At 36.0% G+C, this 24,600-nt stretch overlaps 1 protein-coding gene across 3 annotated transcripts in view; it reads right to left on the bottom strand.

The window, feature by feature from the left end:
- Window positions 1–3,514: 3,514 nt before the first annotated feature.
- Window positions 3,515–24,600, bottom strand: part of ARHGAP29 (Rho GTPase activating protein 29) — a 71,289-nt gene continuing 50,203 nt past the window's right edge. For all 3 annotated transcript variants that reach the window (XM_012730194.1, XM_004689765.2, XM_012730195.1), the window contains 13 exons: window positions 24,344–24,535; window positions 23,497–23,634; window positions 17,784–17,941; window positions 16,929–17,068; window positions 16,561–16,665; window positions 14,575–14,673; window positions 13,374–13,513; window positions 12,902–13,090; window positions 12,488–12,625; window positions 9,138–9,370; window positions 7,594–7,924; window positions 7,348–7,456; window positions 3,515–5,185 (listed from right to left, as the gene is read on the bottom strand). In XM_012730194.1, the coding sequence (XP_012585648.1) occupies window positions 4,299–5,185; window positions 7,348–7,456; window positions 7,594–7,924; window positions 9,138–9,370; window positions 12,488–12,625; window positions 12,902–13,090; window positions 13,374–13,513; window positions 14,575–14,673; window positions 16,561–16,665; window positions 16,929–17,068; window positions 17,784–17,941; window positions 23,497–23,634; window positions 24,344–24,535 (2,859 nt within the window). In that variant the 3' untranslated portion in view covers window positions 3,515–4,298. The remainder of the gene's footprint in view (window positions 5,186–7,347; window positions 7,457–7,593; window positions 7,925–9,137; window positions 9,371–12,487; window positions 12,626–12,901; window positions 13,091–13,373; window positions 13,514–14,574; window positions 14,674–16,560; window positions 16,666–16,928; window positions 17,069–17,783; window positions 17,942–23,496; window positions 23,635–24,343; window positions 24,536–24,600) is intronic.

Raw genomic sequence — 24,600 nt, 5'->3', positions numbered from 1 at the left:
TATATATGTAGATATATAGACACATCTAGGTATATATACACACTGGTATTTCTTTGATCTGTGCACCAACAGAGCTTACACGCAATGATACTCCAGGAGCCATAAGCAAGCACTTCCTAGTTCTTAGTTTCCAATATACTATTTTCCATTTAAAACAACCAGAGTTCCTTGTGAAAATGGCTGGGGTAGGGAAACATAAGCTTGGAACAACACAAGATGCCAAGAAAACAAGGGTCAACAAGACAAATGTAGAAGTAAACTTGAAGAAACTCCCATAGACTAAATCTGGGAAAAGTTCAGTATCCAAGTAAATGGCAGTGGTATATTCTGATTAATCTAAGAGTTCATGAGTCCATAGTGATACAAATGGCGAAGAGACTGCTCTTCCTTATAGAGAATATCAAAGCTTAAGCAGAGATGGACTCAAAAATCATTTGGCAACCAGTATAGTGATAACTGATTCAGGCAGGAATTATTAATGGACCAAAATCTGGTGACAGTTTGATGAGAAACATGGCATTATCATAGTCCCAAAGAAACCTCCTCACAAACTTCTTTTTATTAACTTCACAAAGGAGAAACCTGACAGATACTATTCTCAGGAAAAGTTAGTATCCACAGGAATGGGACGGTATGATATTTTGCATCTCCACTAATAGTAAGAATACAGAAATAGATCTGACAAAAATGTCCAACTTGAATTTAGTCATGAGTAATTATTAGATAAACCCCTTATTTCTCAAGTGTCATGGTCATGGAAAGTAAGAACTGAAAAACTAGTGCAGATTGAAAGATGTAAAAACTAAATCTACATAATCCTGCACTTAGACAACAGAGCAGAGAGAAACACCATCAGGACAATGGGCAATATTTGAAAGTAGATTAAGCATTAATATCTCCTTTTTGGATGGTCATACTATAATGACATGGGAGTGTTCAAGTTTTAAGAAAATATCACTAAAATATTTAGGGGTCATGAGGCATCATGTCTACAAGTGAATTTGAAAGGGCTCCAAATTACATTGGAACTATACCAAAGCTATGAGATATAAATGAGTATCTACGTAAGATCTGAAGTACATCATAGGGCACCCCATTTAGGATCTCCAGGTGCCCCTTGATATAGTCTAAAATTTTCCCCATGAAAATCTTGTTTTATTTAGTTGCAGGTATTTTGAATTTTTTATGCTGTTTACGAGGCCTCTCTAAAAATGATTTCATTTCCCGGCCTCCCTGGTGGCACAGGGGCACTATCAATCTATTGCCAGCCACTGCAGCATGAATTCAATTCCCAGCCAGGGAGCTGACCCACATGGCACAGCAGACCTCTCCTGTCTTATCTGTTGTTCCTCTCAGCAGTGTATTTCAGTACATTTGCCTGTTTTGCTCCCCACTCTGTCATTGGTGAATCCTCTCCCCCCTCCCCGCCCCCCCCCAGGCCTTTGGCCTACACTCTAGTTCTTGCATGCATGCATTAATACATCTTTGGAAAAAAACGTATAAAACCTTCATTTTCTAACAGTTGCTAATATACCAGAATACAAATGATTTTTGTGTACTGATCATGAATTCAGCAACCTTGAAACACGTAACTGCATAAGAATGCAGCACATCAATTGTGTTACTGAATTGTCTACAGACACTGATATATCCAAACATCAAGACAATCTCCTGTCTCTAGGAAAAGAGAAACCCAAAGAATTACAGACTATCAGTTGTCTTAAAAACACACAATGGTTGCCACTTAAAGAGATTTTTATAATGGTACAAATACTGTAACACGACGTTACCTGGGAATAGTGTAGCCACAGTACCATCTTTAAACCACCATGTGAGGTGTGGTTCTGTTTGCTTCTGAGCTCTCTAGGCAACATGCCCCTCAAAGGGACCTATTTTCTTCATCTCTGTGTCAAAAGAAACAAGCTGCCTAAGTGCACGCAAAGTAATTTTAAGTACTCATAAATTCTAATTAAGTTCTCAGCATGTTAAACAAACCTATCTTGGGACATCATGACCAACCCCTCATAAATGACTTCTCAGAAACTTGAACAATATGCTTTCTAAAAGCTCCCTGGTGGTCTGGCAGCTCTAAAAGGATTCCCCATGATTGCCCTTTCCCTTGGCTCAAATTCTTTCCATGTGTCATAAAAGAACTTCCCGAAGAATGACTGCCATACTACTGCACAGCAGGGGACAGGGTGCACTGTGGGTACTCTAAAGACAGCAACACCCCTCAGGAGATACTTGTTTATTTACGCCCCCAAGAAACCAGACAGCATCTTAAAACTGAGGGTTTAACCTGGACAAGATAGCCCTAAAAGCAGAAGAGAATCAATGGGAAAGTCTTACTTGTGAGGCCTAAGAGTGAAGGAAACAGAAACTAGTTGATAGGATACCATCTTTGGCTTGTCTCATAAAATTAAAATAAAACTAAAAGGAATCTAAAAGCATGCTTTCTAATTTGTGAAAATGGCAAATTTCATGTTACACATATTTTATGGTAACAAAAAAATTTTAAATACAATTTCTCTTGCTAAACACCATCTGATACCGAGTTGCAAAAAAAAAAAAAATGTTATAAAGAACAATAAGAAGCAGAATCTTACAGTTCTGTATTTGATATCTGATTCCAACTGTTAGATCTAGAGCATATTAATAAGCCTTAGTTTCCTTATTTGTAACTAAAGTAATATGAAATACTTACCTACCCATCAAAGGCCACTGTGAATGTGAAACTAAATTATTTATGTAGGAACTTAGCAGAGTTCATGGCACACAGAAAATGTTGGCTCTTATTTTCTTTTTAGGTTTTTTAACAAGTCCTTTATAGTTTGCACAGTGAGCATTAAAACAGGCTCTAGCACAGAAAGGTAGGTTATTTATTTCTCCCTAGTTATTAGTGCCATGTGGAACTATATAGATAAAGCTTCTCATAAAGTGTGTTCATATTGTAGTCAAGGGGTGTATAAGCCTAAATGTCGACCACTAATCAACAGTGATCATACCCAAACAGGAAACAATTTCGGAGACGCTATGAGGAACTGAAATCACTCAACAGGTAAATATATACATGTATGTATGCATGTATGTATATCAGTATATTTTCAAATCAATTATAACACGGTCATATAAAGGAATTTACTACACATAGAATTCACACATACAAAAGAGGCTATTTTATTTTTTTTGTCCCTTTTATATCCTATTTTAGGCAAAATGACCACACCCAGAAAATAGAACTTGATTAGTTCTACAAACTGGGAATTTTATAAATGAAATAGATCTGAATATCTACACCTCTCAAATTCCAAACAACGAGGCTTACTTAACTATACTCTAATAATCAACTTAAATAAAGTTTTGCATGATTCAGATGAAACATACATTGTCAATGGTTAAAAGTCTAGGTAGGAAAAGTATATAAAATTATATTCATAAATGAAAAATTTTCATACAAAAGGAATAATTTTAAAAAACAAAAACAAAACAACAAACCAAAAACAACCCAGACAAAATCAAAAGGCAATGCACTGAATTAAAAAAAATTTTTTTTGGGGGGGACATTATATAAAATATTAAAAGGTTCAGAATTGCTGAACAGCTATTAAATGTATTAAAACCATCAAAAGTGAAGTAAGGCATAATGAACTATATAACTTAGAAACAGGGGTAAGTGCATTTTCTTTGTATAATTTACTATCATGTAAAAACTGTCAACTAAAATGCAATTAAATACAGATTTGCAAGACTTTTGGGTATTGGGTAGATATTAAAAACTAAGTGAATTGTCAACTGAAAAAGGTTACATACATACCATAAAAGCAGATGTGATCAAAGATGAACTAAAACTGTATGGGGAATAAAACGATCATTCTAAAGATATTTCAGGCACTTGCATTCAGAAACATTCCTTATTTATAAATAAGCACTTAGTTTCACTTAAAAAAAAATAAAGCTGAGTTTTCCCAATTGCACCTATTAGTTGAGAATTACATCATATATTAGGGATGCATTTAAATTGATTACTTTATGGGGGAAATCCACTGAACTTTTAAAAAAGTTGAGTCCACCTATTTATTCACAACTTCAAAAAATACAGATTTAAATTTAATTCCAGTGGGGCACAGATATGGCCCTATCAAAACATTCTTCCTTTCAATATAACCAACACAGGATAAGACAATACAATGGTACGATTTGGCAAACCTATACATAAGGGGCCCTGTCAAAACGTTCTTTCACAAAGCAAACATAATACCACAAGACAACAACAAAAAGAAAAGCTGAGTTCTGATAATCTACACAAACTGTGGAATTTCATCTTCAAGGTCTTCAAACTGTTGCATGCGTTTTAGCCTCGGTCTCTGACAGGTGGGAAGCACGCCAGGCAAGCCATGCTCCTCAGAGTTCTCTCTTGGCTCACTTGTCGGCTGCATGGGACACATGGATACGTTTTCTGAGTCTGGAGTTGTTTTCAGTACAGGTGCCTGGGGAGCGTGAGATGTGCCAGGAGACGCTGCTGCAGAGGATGCTATAGGTTTCTCTTCACTGGCTCTTACACTGCCAGTGGGAGCTCGAGGCTTATAAAAGGTTGTCCAGTGCTGGGGCTGCAGCGTTCTGGGTGCTCTGACAGAGGTCAGAGGACACGAGTCAGAGGACCGTTTCTCCGACATTTGTCTTGGTGACTTGACTGGCTCTGGATATGGCTTACTGGGCTGGGTGGCACTGACTGGGTGGTCCCCACTGATCCTGATGCTTGTCACTCCTCTTTCCTGGAGGGCATTGGGCACAATCATGGCAGTTTTTGCAGCTTGGTCATCCTGTTCATATTCTTTCTCTTGAGTTTTTTTGAGAGTTTGCAGGTCAAAGTCATCAAATTTGGAACAAACAATACTATGGGCAACTTTCCTGTTAACTCCTTCAAAGGCAGTATTCTTGCAGTACTTGTCCAAGTTTATATTAGCCATATTTCTTCCATTTCTCTCATTAGGAGGGCTTGCAAGAAGTAGCAGTCTGTCTACAGGTAAACTTACAGGTCTGATCTTGATCCTTGGAGGTGGCCTCCCCACACTGTTTGTTTCCCTATCAGACTTCAGAGCAGGGGCCTTAGATGCTTTACAAACACTTTCCAGCTTGCGTGGTGCTGATTCAAGCTCCTGGTCTGAGAGCAGACGCACTTTGTGGTCTGCAAAAGGTAAAGGTTTATTTAAAAAGCAAATTTCACGGCACATAAGTGACAAGAGTCTGAGTGAGCTAAAAATGAACACCTCTCAGAAAAACAGAGGCCTGACACATATTTTTTCCAAGTTATTCTTAGTTATCTCTGCAGAGAAGTTACATATTTATAGTATAAAAGGTGTACTCTGACACAGAAACGTCAGAATGCTATCTTTTGTCACTATGATAAATGGTTATAAAATCCAACACGGGTGAATAAAAATAAAGAAAAACATTTGATGAAGTACTTTTATGTGTCATGCATGAACAAGGAGTTGCTATCCTCACAATTTCAACTGTCAGACATTAGAAAATAAACATCAGGAAAGTTAAACTAATTTACACACCAACAAAATGCAGGCGAGCCAAGACTTCTGCCTAATCATTCTGCTTTTCAGTTATAAAGATCCCATAGTGAGAGTACATTGTGTGAGATATCTTGGATGCTCTGAATATTTGATCAACTAATAAATGGACTGTGACATTCATCCTGTCAAATTCGGATGAATGATTTTATCTAAGTTAAATGTATCATTCCCTCCATTTACTCTTTCCCTCCAGACTTACTTTCTTCTCTTTACTATATGGTCTAGATCATCGTCATGTTTTCTCAAACTAGAACCCTCAGCCTTTTAAGAAGTTCTATCCCTTTTTTTTTTTTTTTTTTTGCAGCATCTGTTCTAAAAATCTCCCATTCCTAGAAAATTCCAGCCCCTCTGCTCACTCCTCCTTTGGGTAGAGGTCCGTAGACAGAAGCTTGTTAGAGTCATTGTCAGCCTCTTTTCCTCTCACCTTCCTCCCTGAGTCTGCCCCCAGCTTCTACAACTCTCGTTTGGGCTTCTCATGTCCTTCCCCCAAGTTATAGACCAGTCTAAGGTCCTGACTCTTTGTTGTTGGGATGTAAGTACCCTCTGGAGAATATTCTTAGGTTATGAGGGAAAGCTTGCAGCATAATGGACCAGTGTGTAGACTCTAAAGCCAGTTGCTAGGTTTAGCACAGGCTGGTGACTTTCACGATGGGCAAGGTAATCTCACTAAGTGAAAACATCTGCCAAAAAAAATCCCCTACACAATTTTATCTATGTTGTTGTGTGGCCTAAATAATCTAATCATGACAATGCTAAGAATTATATGGTAGATAAATAAACACTTTGAAACAACATTTATTATTTTTACTATTTTCAAATGGGTGCCTTAGTTCATCGGTTAGTGAACTGCACATTTGAAAACAGGTTCAAATCCTGACTGAATCATTTATTAGAAGCATCATTTAACCTCCTTTAGGCTGTTAGTCTACAGATAGGATGGGGTAACAATACCTACTTTATAGCAAATAGGATACAATAAGCACAGAGCTTAGCATAGAGCAGGTAATACTCTGTTTTTGATCCACTGCTTTTTTAAACCTTGTTCGGTTAGATCACTGATATTTTGTTATATATTAAATTGAACATATATGCTGCATTTTTAAAACTTACAATATTAGTTCTAGTAATTACAGAATTAATAGTAACAAATGGAAGTTTTTCCACCAGCTAGACTGCTACCAATCACTGCCAACTAAAATTACAGTGAAGAAATAAATGATTGCAGTCAGAGAAATAATGACATACACACAAATATGCTTAATACATTAAAGGCATGTGACAGATAAAAGCATTTGGAAAAAGTTCTAGGAATTTTAGGGTCTAAATTTTTTGAATTTTAGAAGCTAGTTACTCCTTATGAAGAGTTAGAACAACTCGATGACCTATAGTAACAAAAGATACTACAAAACTTGCCTTTGATGACAAATATGAAGATAAAAATTCAACAAGTACACAAAGCAAACCTATGAACTCTATGATCCTTTGATAAGAATGAACATTTTGAAAAATAACATTCATTTAAATGCAAGATATACTAAAAGACCAATTTCTTAATTCATTAGCAAAGGTCCATTTACTAATAAAGCTTTAAAATTTGTTTAAAACAATTTTTTAATACAGAAATATTGCACTAGAACATTAGGCTACAGATGTGCATCATTACGGAAGCTTCCCTTTCTAACTTTACTTCTCAACCTGACTTTTAATCATTGTTTATTGGAAGAGTGTAAAGTTAGCAAATGTGTTTTACGTGGCCACTTACCAATGATATATGCATCACATTTTTCTGATGTATTCTGCTTGCGTTCTGATTCCTCAAATGATGTAGCTGGTTCAAAAACTTTGCTTTCACCATCTGCAGCATGGATATCCTGTTGATAAAGAGAAATTTTAAACCTGAAGAAGCAAAACATGCCTCAAGATAAATGGTTCAAAGATTTTCAATTATTATCTAAGTTTCAATACAACTACAAAGTTCTAATATAATTCTATAAAGGTTAAAACTTACTTCCTTTGAAGAGAAAAATAGTGACTTCATAGAATGCTCTTGGTCTTTGTCTTCTGGGGACAACAGAGGCTTTGGAAGACAACCTTGCTCAACAGGAAGTACACCACCCGCTGTACTGCACACAACCACATCTTGGGGCTGCAGGGATCCATCAAAGATCTTCTGTGAGTAAGTAATTAGGAACTCGACCAGCCGTGCTTGATTTGAATATTCAGCAAGAGAGGAGATGGTAACAGGAGCAGCTGTGGGCCGTGGCCTAATAAGACTTGGTCCAAATATCACCCCCAAGTTTTTGGAGTTCATTTTGTTTTCTTCTGCATGATCTACAACCCTGAGAAGAAGCAAAACACAAAGCTGTATGAGATGTGTTATTAGATTTCTTTGATGGTAGTTCACTATGACGTGTGAAGGCTGGAGGACTTTTGCAGAAGTCTACGAGAAGGGTATATTTACTTGATTAACTACTGCCCATATCAAATTGTGTTTCATAGCATCAAAATACAATTTAATTAAGTAGAAGAAATTAATACAGTTTTACCAGCAAATTTTTTTTTTATTTTATAATAGTTTATTTTTGCATATTTTTGTGCATTTTTCCATCTCAGTTGCAATCCCCTTGGGTTTCCCATTACCAAATTACCCATGTGCCATCACCATAGTCCATTGAATTTCCCTCCCTCCACTGTTTTTGATTCCATTCCCCACTCTACCCCCACAAAATGTCTCTGGTATATAGCTGTTCATCATTATCATTATTTTCTCGCCTGTTCTGATTTATTCCTGACCAGCAGAAATTTTTAAAAATCCTTAAAAACTGATCTACCCTTAGTAGACAGTACATCCTCCCAGGAAACTTAAGTATCATTGTCAATTTCTCTCTCACTACTTATAGTCTTCAAGCCTCCTTGAAGGGCCTCTTTGAAGGGAGATTTGATTCTCCCTCCTAAAGATCTCTTTTTTAGTGTCACTCCCTCTGCTCTGGGCTCACTTCAAGTTTCACCTCTTTTATTTCTCTGACTATTCAAGGAGATCTGAGTTGTAGTAAAGGCCTTCCCTGCAATCCATCCTCCATACTTCAGCCAGAAAGATCTAAAAGGTAAATCCAAACAAGTTAATTTCCTGGCTCAAAATTCCTTAGTAGGCACAGAATGATAATCGTGAACTCATTTACCAAGTAGTAGGGCATTATGACACCAACAAGCTCAGTTCCTGCTGCTTGCTGTATCTTACTCTAACCAAATTATAACCGAAATGCAAAATAATCTCGTATATCTTGGTGTCTATCACCCTCTGCCTTCTGCATATTCTTTGTCACAAAACCACTACTCAGTACTTTTTTTGGCTCAAGACTACCTTTCCTATTCCTCTATTCACCAATCTCTCTTTCCCCATTTTCTTCAGCATTCTGTGCACATCTCTGGTATAATAACAAGAATGATGTAATACTACACTTGTCTGCAGATCTGCTCCCCAAGTTGACAAGCACAACAGATTTGACAGTCACTACCCTCAGCAATTATCCATTTACAAAATAAAGTTCTTACCGTTTAAGATGTACTATGAGATAATGAAGACTGTTCAAATTTGATGCTGGCAATTGTCTTAAAAGATCTTTGCTTTTCAGAAGAATTCGATTTATTTCTATACATAGGCTTGACCACTTTTTGTCCTCAGGATGATCCTTTTTTGTCTCTCGTTCTTCATTTACACGTTGGATCTCTTTTGCAAGGTCTATAAATTCTTTGTACAATCGGAATAAAATGAATGGTTCTGGAAGCTAAAGAAATAAAATTACATTAGGAATGTCACTCTGTTCATTTTTTCCTCCTGTTAATAATCAACTGACAGCCCTCCCTGGTGACTCAACAGGTTAAGGAGTAAGCACTGTAAGCTAGCAGCAGCTGCTTCAGTGCAAGTTTGATCCCCGGCACCGGAGGTGATCCACGTAGCACAGCAGAACTCTTCTGTCTCACCCGCTGCTCCCCTCAGCAGTGTACTTCATCAATCTGCCTGTTCTGCTCCCCAGTCTATCTCTGGTGAATCCTCTCTCTGCTCTGCACCTTTGGCCTATACCCCAGTTATGCATACATAAGTAAATCTTTAAAATGACTGGTTGAGCATGTCCCCTTTGAGTAACACAGTGTAAGGTCAATCCACATTTAGAAATGTCCATTTGTTTGCAACAGATGTAATCTGACAACATTGCCATAGGTTAAATAAGTTAAAAAGCAGTTAAGCAAATCTAAATCAATTAGATCACATTTAATAACTTGGATGTTTCTTATACCAATTCTTAACTGCTCCAAAGTTAGCACATCACCAACTCTTTTACCAAAATAAACCCAGGATAATGAACAAAATAAGCCAAATTAATTAGGAAAAAGGTTTTATTTGAATTTTATTGGTATAGAGGCAATAAAATGCTATAGGGTCCTTATGTTTTGCTTGGGTCAGAATGAAGATTAGACTAAGAGAATAAAGCTTATAAGAAAGATACTGTCAATATTTTATTTACCTAAATTTTAAATATAACCTGGATTGCCCTAAGTAGGTCAGAAGAAAAGTCAGTGAAACCAAGGGGTATGCCACCTAGATCTCTGTACTGGCATTACTGAGCTCAATGTTTCCAATTGTTCAATAATGCCTCTGGTTAGCTTATGTCTTATCCTACCTGTGGTGAGGTAGTACCAGTTTCTCCACTTTTCCCTGTTGGTCTCAAAGAAGGGAAGCCTTGGTATCAATTTCTACCTCCAAATGCTCTAGTATCTCAAGGCAGTCACTTAACCTGTTTGGAGCTTCAAATTTCCTATCTGGCATATGAGTAAAATGAAGGCTATTCTCTAATATCTTAAGAACTAAGTGTGGCTTCAATGCTACAGTTCTGGTCTCATAGTACTCCTCAGATGAAATGAGAGTTGATTGCATTAGATTAGAATAAATGCTGTAAAAGGAATAGAGAACCAGATTTCTTAGAAATTAAAACAATACATCAGAAATGAAGTGGTTTCCAATAGGAGTGATAGATAAAGCTGAAGAAAGTATTGAAACAAAAATTTAAAAAATCAATAAAGAACCAGTATAAGCTGTGAAGCATTCAACTATAAGTTCCACAAAGAAAGTAGGAGAGGAAATGAGTTGGAAAAATAAAAGTTCCAAGAATTGAAGAACAAATAACTAGAATCATAGAGCTTACAGAAGACCCAAAATAGTGGCTGAAAATAACCCACACCAAGGCATATCAAACAGTTAAGTTGAAAAAAAGAACAAAGGGAAGGAGGGGAGGTATATACAAGTCAGGAATGAGAAGGATTTCAGGCTTCAAAGAGAACAATAAAAACTGCCTTCAACATTCTGGAAAAAAAAAATAATGGCGATTTCAACTGAGATGAAAAAATACACAATGAAGATGATGTAAAAAATAAAACTATAATAAAATAATAATAATAATTTCCAGCCCAGAGCACTGTAACCTTTCAAATTATTCAGTCTTCCATTCCCGTTCAAGAAAGTGGAATAAAGATGTTTACAAATAAATACACTTTCAAATATTTACTTATCCCGCCTCACTCAAGGGCAGGTATAACAAAAAACAGAAAAACAAATCAAAAATAGGAACACATGGTACAGAAGACAGGTGTTGCCTCACAAAAAAGAAGAAGAGAAATATCAGGATGACAGCTATTTACCTTAAAAAAGATGTAGCTGGAGCAAGAGAACTCCAGATAGGGACATGTAGAGGACTGTTACTATCCTCTGTTACTGTCTTTTCTATTTCTGAGCACAGAAAGCAGCTGAGCTTACCCAAGATATTTTTTTCTTAACTTGGTTCATCACAACAATCTACTATTATTCCTTCAATCCCTCCATGATTTGTTGCTCTGAAGCCATGATAGTTACCGATTTCCCCCCACATAAGTGTTTTCTTTGATCATACACCTGTAAATTAACTACAGGTACAACAGTGAGGCACAGAAAGAGAAAGTATGGAGCTGTTAACTCCCTGGCCATCTTCTTTCTGCTGAACTTTCAGAACACAGCTATATCCAACAGTCCTGCCTAATGCTCCAAAATCCATGCATAACCTTACCCACTGACCCTCCCCCCCAACAGTTTTTTAAAAAATATCAATAAAGGTAAAGCAAGACCCTGACTAGACATTGATCCTCTTACTGAATCCTTTACTTAACAGTGCGAATGATGGCTTTTTCTTACACAGCTAGATTTAATCATCTTGATCAGTTTTCTAAAACTTTACACTGGTTAGGAATACATAGTAGGTATTAAAACTAGTAAGAAAAGAGAGTTAAGAAGGTAAGGAAAATACCACTGGGGTGCGGCTGGGGACAACAACTAGGGAGAGGCACACAAGTTCTTCTATTAGGTATCGTAATGTTCATGTTCTATTTCCTTAAGCTAGGTGATAGAAAACGAGTGTTTGTGTCATTATTACTTATCTTTAAACTGTTCATATATCTTACACCCCTTATTTGGCACATTAATACTTAGAAAGATATTAATATGGTCTGTGTTAATGAAAATAAATGCAAAGCAAATGTTATCAGCAAAAAGATATTTATACTTAAAGGTAGGTTTCAAGTGTAAAAACTTTACCTGTCAGGGGCCCTCCCTGATGGTGAAGTGGATTAAAGCACAGCACTGAGAAGCTAAAGCCACTTCCACAAGAGTTTGATCCCTGCCTGCCCTGGAGGTGACCACATGGCGCAGCAGACCTCTCCTGACCCACCCAGTGCTCCCCTCAGCAGTATACTTCATCGATCTGCCTGTTCTACTCTGTGTCTGCTGAATCCTCTCACCACCCCTGCACCTCTGGCCATTGTACCCCAACTCTGTATGAATAAACAAATTAAATCTTTTAAAAAAAAAAAAACTTTACCTGTCGAAGGTATAATTTCAAGACATCACAGATGTCATGTGAACTAAACTCTGAAATGTCCACCAAGTGCATTCCATTTTCCAAGGCCTGACACAACTTATCAGTTTTTATTTTGTTCCCACATACACGATAAATTCCCTTTGGAAAGAAAGGAGGAAAATTTTGTAAAATTCTTCATTATTACAAAAGGCTAAATACAGACAGACATCTAATAGATTTGACATGGCTCCTTCCACTTTTGTAAAAGTACTTTAGGAAAACACTAGGGTCAAATGAGGTCATTATTTTCCAGGTGTACCTAAATAAATTCAGTTACTTAATAAGAAATGAGAGTACTGTTTTCTTTTAGTCTCCTTATTACAATCCACACATGCATTTATATTTTTAAATCTCAAGTTAAGAGTTGCAAAGTACCTGTAGACACAAGGCTCGATTTTCAATCTCGGAGGCACATATTTTGAGTATAAAAGGAATGCCATCTGGTTCCTTTTTAGCAACTTGTGTGAATTCTGCTCCAAATAGGTGTATTTTCCCCAGAAGTTTCTGGTGACCACAAATGATGACTAAATTTTCCAAACACTTTCGGTGGCAGACAAGGAGACACTACAAAAAATGATAGTTTAAAACTAGTTAACTCAACTTAAAAATTATTTACAACTGGGCAAACTACAGCTAGAGTGTTAACATGACAAAAATGAATTTCAAAAATATTACTTGTGGCACTTGAAATACATTTTACAGCAAGATGAAATATACAATTTAAAAGGCACACTATAATTCAATTTATTAAAAATATACTTGTGGAAGTTATTAATAACTAAAACCAAACAAAATAGGATAAAACAGTGAGCATAAAGGGGCTAATGTAATTCCAGAAAGATCTTACCTCTTCACATTCAACACCTTGAAACACTACAATGCCTTCACAATCTCTACATTTTGTGGGGGATCTCAATTTGCGAAACTTGTGAGTGAGAGCTGCCTTTGACATCAATGTTTTCTTAAATGTTCCAAGGGAATTGGGTCCTTGCAACAGAAATAGATTAACATGTAAGAACTGTTAAAGATAACAGAAAAATTACACTTCATGATACTGTGTTCTGAAAAATATTTAAATGTTCATTTATTATACTTAAGCTGTAACATCAAAATAAACATCCAGTTTAGAGATTTCTTATAAGGCATAAATTTATGAAATATTTTAGCTAGAGTAAAAGTCAACACCAACCAGTAAACAATCCCTTCTAAAACAGCCTGGTATAATGTTTCCTGAATCTGAAAATTTGTAACTGTTTTCATGAATGTTTTTTTTTTTTTAAAGATTTATTTATTCATACAGAACTGGGGTACAGGCCAGAGATGCGGAGGGTGAGAGGCTTCACCAGAGACAGAGTGGGGAGCAGAACAGGCAGATCAACGAAGTACACTGCTGAGGGGAGCAGCGGGCGGGTCAGGAGAGGTCTGCCACACCATGTGGTCACCTCCGGGGCAGGCGGGGATCGAACTCATGGGGAAGTGGCTTTGACTTCTTAGTGCTGTGCTTCAACCCGCTGCGCCACCAAGGAGGGCCTCATGAATATGTTTTTATACAGATACCAAAACAGGTATCTGAAGGTCTCGATTATACAAAACTAATTTAATATTAATCTTACTCAAGTCATTAAGGTAACTGGCTTCTCTTATGTCCTTCAACATCCACAATGTTCTTCATTCTCAGGAAGTGTACTTATTCATATTCCCTACCTTGCTTTTTGCACTACTTCTTAATGAAAAGGGTTTTTCATATAGTCTCAGACATTACAAGTAAGTATTTCGGTTACTGAAAGATCAAAATATCTAACCTATTTATTTAGCACCATGCTAATAATTTTAGATCTACCAGTTCTGCTCATTATTATACTTGTATTTTTAACATTTGATTACTACGTGATCAACCCATACTGATATATTATTTCTTAGGCTATAATTAAGTCATTAAAATGTCTTTTGTTTAATATGCTGTAGTTTTTTAAATCTACTTTCCTAGTATCATGCAGTCCTAAACTAAACTTGGCTTAGTGAAAAGCTGACAAAAGCAAATGAAATACCGGTTTCTGAAGGGGACGGTGGTTCTCTTTCATCTAAATCATCTGCAGAAGACATAGTTCCACTGGATGGAGTCCGTGGTAGTTTTCGATGAAAGTCTCCTAAAAGAATATTGGGGATACAACTGTCAGATCAGTTACTGGAGAATTTTAGAAATGGATAATGACCCTTATTTTTGACTAATAAAGTCAGCTATTTTATTAGCTACCAAGTAAAACCTGCTTCCATTCTCAGATTTCTGGATGTAGGAAACTCTGATATTTATTCCAGGAAACAAAAGAGAATTTAAACAAATCTTACTTTTCTACATTTAAAATTAGGGACCATATATCCAAATAAGATCTTACTATTAACTTCTGATATTAAGTATTAATGACTGTAAGGTCTACAAGGACAGGGAGTATTTTCTATGTACCTCTTTGAGAGAATGGCAAGGCTGTCATTAAATGCCTGTGTAAGTTTTATGTATACAATGTAAGCTAGGCTTTTACAAAATATGCAGATACATATTTATACTAAAACTTGAGAACTACAAAAGGCTGTAGAAATTATTGAAACCAGTATTTTCTTCCCAGAGATTTCTCTTCATCTTACGCTTAAGAGGTGGGCACCCAGGTTTTACTTTGCATGTGTTCCCAATGAATGAGAAATTGTGAGGACACATGTCCCATTTTAGAACCATTTAATTGCAGAATGACTTAAGTTATTGAAATCTGCCTCCCTGTAAATCCTAGCCTTTAGTCATATTACTTCCTAAAGGAGCAAACAAGCACTCTAATATTAATTCCTTCCTTTTCACTTCCAATAATTGAGGACAGCTGACATGTCCCAAGTTTCCTCCTTCCTGGGCTAAGCACCCCTAGGTTTGCACCCAATAAGTTCCATATAATTTAGGACTGTCTTTAGATTTAGGGTCTTCATTCTCTAGAGTCAGTGTCTTCATTTCTTGTGACAGATGGAATCCCTTTGTTTCTACAAAGCTATTTTCAAGTACTTGGTTGAATGTTTAAGCTCCCTTTCCCAGGGTCTATCTTGAACAGCGTTACTTTTACAAGGGACACAGAGTAAGCCCCTGTATGCCAAAACTGTGGAGTTATTTTTAGCCTCAAATTTAAGGCATTTTTTCAAATGAATAAAAATTCTGTAACATTTAAAACACAAACACCAAAAAAGCTCTTAGAATTTGAGGTAGGTTAATTCCTATAGCCTATCTCTTGCAGTGCTAAAAACCTAGAACAAAGGTATAAAATGTATGTAAGAAGACAGGACTGGAACAGCCTTTGGTAGGAGAAAGAAGAGGAGAAAAAGAATGAATGTTCAAGTTAAGAGTCTCATGAACTCAAGCGTAACCTTCTTTCCCTGATAACTGTATAGTCTAAGGCAAGTTATCCTTTTTTAAGCCACTAATGAATAGTTTTAAATATTTACTCTGTTGGCTCTCTATGAAGTATAAAACTAACTACTGCAAAATACCTTAAAGCATGTTTGTATAAAATTAATAATCATAGGCACAAGAATTGGCATTAATGGTACTACATAGTATGAAATGAAGACAGCTACTTATACATGGATCTCAAAATAATATAATCCAGAAAAGAAATCACAAAAGAACAGAATGATTCCATCTGTTCAACATTCAGAAGCAGGAAAGCTCAACTAGATACATGCAGTACAACATTTAAAATAGCTAGGGAAATGATTCACAAAATTCAGGATGATAGTTTATTCTGGTAGAAGACTGAGCATATGTTATAAAGCAAAGTACACAGGGCAAGGGCTTCTAACTAATATGTTGACCTCTAAGGATGATGGTAAATATAGTAAAGGTTTATTTTATTATGTTTCATTATGATATACTATGTATGAATTCACATTCCTCTCTATGAACAACAGTTTATTAGAAAAATAAGGTAGTTAAAAAATATCCCCAAAAGGAGTATTTTAACTTTCCACTGAATTCTCATGCCTAGACTTCAATACAAATGTACCTGGACTTATAGATTCTGAATCCAGAGATCTAGATTCACTGCTTCCTCCAGTGCTCTCAGAGTCACTAAACATTCCAAATGTCCATGACCTTGTAAAGGAAGGACCTTTAAGAAAAGAATATTTAAAGTCAAACTTGGCTAGAGATGGATTTCATAAGACCTACTTATAAAATGAAACAAGTCAAACTTCTTTTAACAATGATGAAGTCCACTTTTAAGACAGGGATAGCATTTACACCTGTGAACAAAGTATCATAAAGTTCCAATTTGAAAGGCTGACCTTTATTTCCAGATTTGCAATCATTTAATAACCAAATTTACATAATTTGAGCTTTTATATATCACTGCTTCTCTTTAATTTGAACTACCTGTTATATCTACACTGTTAGAGCATCTGTCCTCTTCTATCTTATTAGAATTGTCAGGAAGGCGTACAACATCTTCCAGAGAGTCGGCAGGTCCATATCCAGATGTGCGAGGACTACTCATTAATTGTTTATTTACATTCCTAAGAAAAACCAAACAAACTAATCACTGAAAAGAATGACTGATAGTCTGCTTATTTTATTCTATTTTCCAAAAAAATCTGTTAAATTAATGAATGCATTGTAAATATTGAACTATATCGATTGATATTAATAAAATGCATAAGTTGTATTTATAAGGCTGAAACAGAGAAGAATAGAAAAGCATAATATATAGTAATATCTATACAATATGTGGTCTAAATCTATATACATTTGACAAAGATAAGACTATGATTTGCCATTCTCAAAGGATTTCTAATCACTGTTAAGATGAAAAGCTTTACTCCTTTACATCTTATATAAAGACATTTTAAAAAATTATTTTTAAAGATTTATTTATTTGTGCATACAGAACTGAGGTACAGGCCAGAGGTGCAGGGGCGGTGAGAGGCTTCACCAGAGACAGAGCGGGGAGCAGAACAGGTAGATTGACGAAGTACCCTGCTAAGGAGAGCAGCAGGAGAGACAGAAGAGGTCTTGCTGCGCCATGTAGATCATCTCTGGGGCCAGGAAGCGTTTGCGGCGAGCTTGCAGTATTGCATCCTAACCCGTTGTGCCACCAGGGAGGGCCCAAAAATTCAAAAATTTTAAAGTGAATTTGACTAATGTTATAAAAGATACTACTATATACCAGATATGAACTCCAGCAATAAATGTAGTATCTCTTTAAATAATCACATATATATGAATCCTCACCCATCAACTTTTTCTTCTTCGCCTGAATTTGTAGCCTTGACAAATTCACTGTACTCTTGGCCTGGGTCATAGAGCTTGGCATTATCACAGAGAGACTGTAAACTATCTGCAAGGGAGGCAGCTTGCAGGTGCTGCATCTGGAAGAGGTTAACTGTTACCTGTGGTTGGGTGCAAAAACAAAAGGCAAAGATAACTTATGTTATACAGATGCTATGTAAACATACATCTATTTCAAGCAAACAGCATCCAGAAACAGGCAGACAATGCTGAATATCATTGTGGGCATATTATGCTGCTTAGTTTTGTGTAAGGTCTAGATCTTGCAAATAATCCTGTATATATACCCAATTGACTTTAAACAGAAAAACATAACCCCAAAACCCCAGCATTTCATGATTTTAAGAAATCTGTGTTTTTGAGGATTCCAAGCTCTGTACGATGATGGTCTGACCACAATTATCTAAACTCTTAATTGAATAATTGTGTATATGGGGGGAGGCAGAGGGGAAATTCCAATCAGAGTACTATTATTTTCACTCTCACTTTATCCACCCTATAAAAACAGAAACACATTATTATTTGTAAGCATTCTATAGTACTCAATTTTTATAGTTAGGCATTATCTTGAACCTATTAAAAACAAATTCCACTGAGCTTCTACAAATGCCTAAATACATTATCACCACTCTACTTAATGGTAACAATAATAGCAACAATAGTAGCAACCGTTAAGTGCTTACAATATGAATTAATTTAGTGTTTATAAAGCCTAGGTTTTGGGTACATTATAGTAAACAGTCCTCACAGAGTTTATGTTCTCCTGAAGGTGGTGTCTGAACAAATGCAGTTAATATAATTTATGGTACTGAAAGCTGTTATTAATGCTGTACCAAGTTATGAGATATAAATAGATCTGTGTTTGCAAAAGGACCCTTTTGACACTGTAGGTTAGTGACGGCTTTTCTGGGACCTCATGTAAAATACTCAATGCAAAGTTTCAGGAAGAAGACCAATGCAGAGACTTCCCGGTGGCCCAGGGGTTAAGTCTCTTCATAACTATCACTGTTATGGCCTGAGTTAGATCCTGGCCAAGGAGCTAAATCAGCTTGGCGCAGCGGACCATGCCTGTCTTGCCCTCTGCTCTCCTCAGCAGTGTATGTCAGTACATCTGCCTGTTCTGCTCCCCACTGTCACTGGTGAATCTTCGCAACCAATGGACCTCTGGCCTACATCACAGTTCTTCCATGCAGTTCTCCTATGCATAAATGAGAAATTCTTAAGAAAAAAAAAGAAAAGACCAATGTAAGAGGCAGAACAGAAGAACAGATACCTTGGTACAAAAGTGAGTGAAAAACAAGTTGAAGCAAATGAAAAGAAGTGGAGCTTCAGTCTGAGAAGCCACCTACAGGGTGAAATCACCTAAAGCTGGTAGAGTCTAGATTTAAGGAAGTTGGTGAAAAGCTATACAAGAAGTGATTTCTTTTTAAAAGGCACTCTGGCTCCTGTGTGGGGAATGTATTTATGGGAAGTGATATTGAACAAATACCAAATTTTGAGTGGCTTAATATTATTTTAAAAACTGCCATATTTCCTTTTTCTCTTGATAATTAGATGGTATGTTAAACTTCTGATTCTAAGTCCATTGCAAGAGAGATGGGCATTTTCCTTAAGGGTAACTGAGACTCAGCAAAATAGTATTTTAAAAGTCCACATAATAGAATAGCTTATTTGTGTTCTAACTCTTTCAAGAAACAGTAAATTCAAGCTGCCTATGTAAAGTTTAAGTCCAGCAATGAGCTGTCACGAGATTCTCCAGTTAATGGTAAGCTGAACTTACTCTCTTCATACGAAACATAGCTCTTGGTTTTTTAAATTCTTTAAAATGAACTTCATGAATCTAGTTTAAAAAACATCAATTAAAGTTAAATGAATATGCTGGAATAACTGGCTCATCTGCTGAAAATTTTCAGCAGATATCTTTGGGCATTTATTAATAATAAAGACTTAAACATTTATACTGGTAAACCAATCTTATTTTCTCCTTTCCCTAAAATATTCAGTCTTCTTCCCTCACTTAACAGAAATGCTAGAGTGAGGCCTCCAGGGAGTAGATCTTACTGGATCTGCTGAGTATCTTGACTGGGGTGGCTCATAAATACCTTAAAAATCACCTTTTAGTCCCCCAATCTACTTGAGTCCGGGCCTTACTACATCTTTTCTTCCAGGTTCCCAATGTGTAGCATACACAGTGATACAGGCAAGAATCAAAAATCATAAAGGGGTTGGCCCTCCCTGGTGGCGCAGCGGGTTAAAGCACTGCACTAAGAAGCTTAAGCCACTTTCTCATGAGTTCGATCCCTGCCTGCCCCGGAGGAGATCCACATGGCGTGGCCGACCTCTCCTGACCCGCCCACTGCTCCCCTCAGCAATGTACTTCGCCGATCTGCCTGTTCTACTCCCCACTCTGTTCCTGGTGAATCCTCTCACCCTCCACATCTATGGCCTGTACCCTAGTTCTGTATAAATAAATAAATCTTAAAAAAAAAATCATAAAGGGGAAATGATGAAGTGAATAGCAGTAGAAAGCATTATCTCTTGGTCAAGGTAATACTATAATTTTGCACTTTTCTGGTACTGCCCACTGAAGCCCAAAGGACTTCCTACTTAATGCCCAGCTTTCATTGTCTACAACTAATTTTTAGTTACTCCATAGGTGCATTCATAAGTGCACATTTTTATGAGAGCTGTTGAAAGATACGTTCTTTTAAAAAGACAATATTTATTTTTGCAAAGAAGAACTGAGGTATAGGTCAGAGGTACAGGGGTAGGGGTGCTGGGTAAGAGGATTCACGAGAGACACAGTGGGAAGCAGAAAAGGCAGATATACTGAAATACACTGCTGAGGGAGCAGTGGGTGAAATAGGAGAGGTCTGTTGCACCATGTTGGTTAGCTCCCTGGCCAGGAATCAAACTCAGGCAGTGATAATGCTGAGAACTTAAATCCCTGGCCTACCTGGGAGGCCCTGCTGAAATAAATTTTCATAATCATCAAATCAATGGGAAAAGTTTCTCCAATATAATTTAGCAAAAAATATCTACTTTTGTTCAATATAATTTTCTATCTTAAATATTTTAAAGGTAAATTTATTATTGAATGCTTTTTAAAACAAAACAAAAGGTTAAGAACCCTGTTTTATTTTTCCCCATTCTTTAAAAGCTTACTGATTAAATGAAGTCTTCTGAGTGACTCTTGGTCATTTCTTCCTCCTTTTACTTTACTTAGTAATGTAACTATACCTACATTTGACACTTCTCAGCACTTCATAACTCAAGATAATTTTAAATATTCAGAAATAATCCTTGATGATCATAAGTTACAATTTTGCTGGGATGTGAGTCTGATTTTTGTATTTTCCTCACAAAGCTAAGTAAAGCTAGCTGAGTGCCTAGAATCTTTGTATCTCAGATGATATTTTGTCTACAATGATATATGTGAGAATCAAAATTTTAAAATTTTAGAAACAATCTGAGATGGTGTTTAGCCATAAGTCACCAAAAACCTCAAATTCTGCTTTTGTTAGAAGAGTAAAAATAGAAAAAGAAAACATGAAGAAGTCATGATCTTTACCTAGAATGTTAGATTTATTATGTGCTTGTAGCTACATGTGAAAAATACCACAAAATCCACCCAGAATAAGTAAAACAGATTAAACTGATTCAAATTGAACAACTGATTCAAATGAGCAACTAAGAAATTTTACTTACACACACATATACATACATACATACATACATGTATATATGTACAAAATAGCTCTGTAAACTGTCTCTACATGTTATATACCCTTATTTATATTGTGATTTTCATAAATTTGGGTATCTGTTCAGTTTGGAGAACTTCTAAACTTAGAACTTCTAAAGTCTACTTTTATACATTGACAGACACTGTTCTTCACTTTTTCAGATATGCTTTTCTCTCTCCTTACCATTTAGATAGGCATTTTAAAAAATAAAGACTACAAAATAGTGTGGCATCTCCTCTGTCACTTGTAAACTGCATGAGGAGTAAATCCTAGAAGTTGTGAGAATATTATCATTTTAATTTACAATCAGAATAGACTAGATGGCATCCAACTTGGAGGCAGGGATCAGGTTTGTAGTAACCATCTTTCATGGTGTGATCCTGAGTGATTTTTACAGTTTTTGGAAATCAGAAACCCCATTACAAAATGAAAGGGGCAAGATCAGGTCGTCGTGAATATTCCTTTTGCCTTCTAAGCTGTTTGGGATGGGACTTTGGAACTTGTATTTAATGTGTGATGTGACAGTTTAAAGCTTCTACTGCTGCCTTTAGTTCTCTTTTTATTTAAATGTGTGTGCGTGTGCATATTATCCCCCCATGTTCCGCTACGCATTTAAGTGTTATCTTCCGACTCAATAGCCCCTTCACCAGTAGCAAAAGAAAGCTTTTTTCATTTCTTGCTTTTATTCTTTGTTTCTCCAAGATCTCTTCTGAGCTGTGGACACCAAAGTTTCATCACTTTTTCACAAGATTTACCACCTTTACTCAAAATCACATTATGTGTCCTGTGTTCTAAGAACCTGGAAAGATGTTGACAGACACCTAAAACTGAAGGGAATTCTTTACAGCCAAGCAAATTGCAATCTAAACAGTGAACAGTCTGAAATCCTTATTCTTTTTTCCTTTTTATCCTTTTCCAACTTGACTCTTAATAGCAGCTGAGTAGGTATACTTTTCTAGCCCGAAGACCTGAAAGGAAGACACTTAAGAGCTAGAGGGTGATCTAACTAGATGAAATGCCTGCTGATATTTTTTAAAAATCAACATTCAATACTGGTAATAAAGAAGACCCTGAGTCACATAATGTAATAATAAAAATGTTTAAAATATAATCCAAAATTACTTTGTCATATGAAGATCCAGAAAAATCTCGACAACTCACAAAAGAACAGATATCAACACTAAGATGATTCAACTATTTGAGTTATCCAAAAAGTACTCCAAAGCAGCATTGTAAGAAATTAGGGGCAAAACAACCTAAAAACATGGAAAGAATGAAGTCTCAGCAGAGACATGAAAGATATAAAAAAGGAAAAGGAAATGATACTACTGAAGAGTATCAAAAAAAAAAAAGTTATTGGACTTATTATTTAGGGAAATGGAAATAACAAAGGAAACAATCAGTGTCACATGTCTTAAAACTTGTAAAATGTACACAAAAAAGTTATGAATCTAGAAATAACTTTTTGTACCAAAGTTATTTTATAGAGGCAAATAAAAACACTTGAGAGTAGTAAGCTTTATCTTCAGATTAATCATTGGGCTCAACTGTAACATTTAGTTTACTCAAATTCTAATGAAGAATAAATTTCATGGCTAAAAGAAGTTTCAAGAGTGAAATCTATTTTGTTAACCAAGCCAAAAAAGACAGTGGACTGACTAGAGGCAATGTCAAACTCTCATACTTTAATCGGTCAATCCATACAGGAAAGGAAGGGATCAAGATAAAAGCATATAATTCAAATCATATACCACTATTAAAAAGTGAACGTCAATTTTTAGACTCTAAATGTTTCATAAGCTCAGAAATTAAATCCCATAAGTATCATGACTAATCTGGCAGCTTTTTCTCTTTTGCAGATTAAAACTTTTTTTCCCCTCTTGCCTTCAAAAATTCAAGAAATTACTTACAGCTTTCAGAGTAAGATCACACTGAAAAACAAGTTTCCGGAGTTGAATTAAGATTTCTCTTTTCGCATTTTCTAGATCATTTCGTCTTTCTTCAACGTTTGTCACACAAACTTTATAGAGGTCATTTGCTTCTTCTACCTTTGAGAATACCCAGGGAAAAAATAAGACTGACTGCTAGAATCTAAATTCTAATACAAATACTTATGCAGAAAGCTCAACTTTAAAAGACTTTATGTATGAAATTTATAAAATAATGTTTGAAATAGAATATTTCTGAAGGTAACAATCTTTTGGTCAGCAATTCAAGGGTGCCTAATTATAATGCGCGGTCATATATGATTTATAATTAGTATAGTATCTGTTTATAAAATGTTCACTTCTACTCATATTTACCATTTTCCAGGCCATAGTCTTACAGAATCTGTTTATCAAATCATACTTCATAAATATAAAGCTCCACCGTAATCTTTTAATCAGGCCCTAGAATAAGTACACACAGTTTCCTAAATGGTGGACTTTTGAAACATCAAGTAATGAATACTAAACTACTGCCTTTTCTAAAAAAATTGCTTCCACAGACAAACCCAAAAGTTCTTAGGAATCTGCAAAACTCTCTTTGAATAGTGATTCTCAAAGATGGATCTGCAGCAGCATAAACAGACTAGGAACATGTCAGAAATATAAGATGTCTGGGTCCCCATCCTAGACTGGTTATATCAAAAACTCTATAGTTAGAAAATCTGCTTAGACAAGTCATCTAGATGATCCTCATGTATGCTGAAGTTGGATAACAAAAGCCTTAGATTATAGTTAATTCAATTTGCAAATAACAAAATGAGGTCATTACTTTTTGCAGAGCCTCCTCCTCCAGCCTTCGTTTTTTTTCTAGCTGCTTGTTGGGATTTTTTGCTAATCCACCACCACTTGAGCAAAGATGCTCCTCTTCTGCACGAAACATGGAAGATTTAGCTTTTTCATACTCATCTTGACGTTGCATGCATAACAATTTTGCTTTTTTAAGAGCTATCTCTGTTTCAAGCTGCACAGAAAAAAAAAGTGTTAAGAAGAAAAAACCTCTAATAAATCTAAATTATTAGTTAAGAG

Source organism: Condylura cristata, unplaced genomic scaffold (assembly GCF_000260355.1).
Source record: "Condylura cristata isolate star-nosed mole 26May11 unplaced genomic scaffold, ConCri1.0 scaffold00026, whole genome shotgun sequence".
Lineage (NCBI taxonomy): Eukaryota > Metazoa > Chordata > Mammalia > Eulipotyphla > Talpidae > Condylura > Condylura cristata.
The sequence above is the reverse complement of the archived record's forward strand: the minus strand, read 5'-3'. Positions and strand labels throughout refer to the sequence as shown.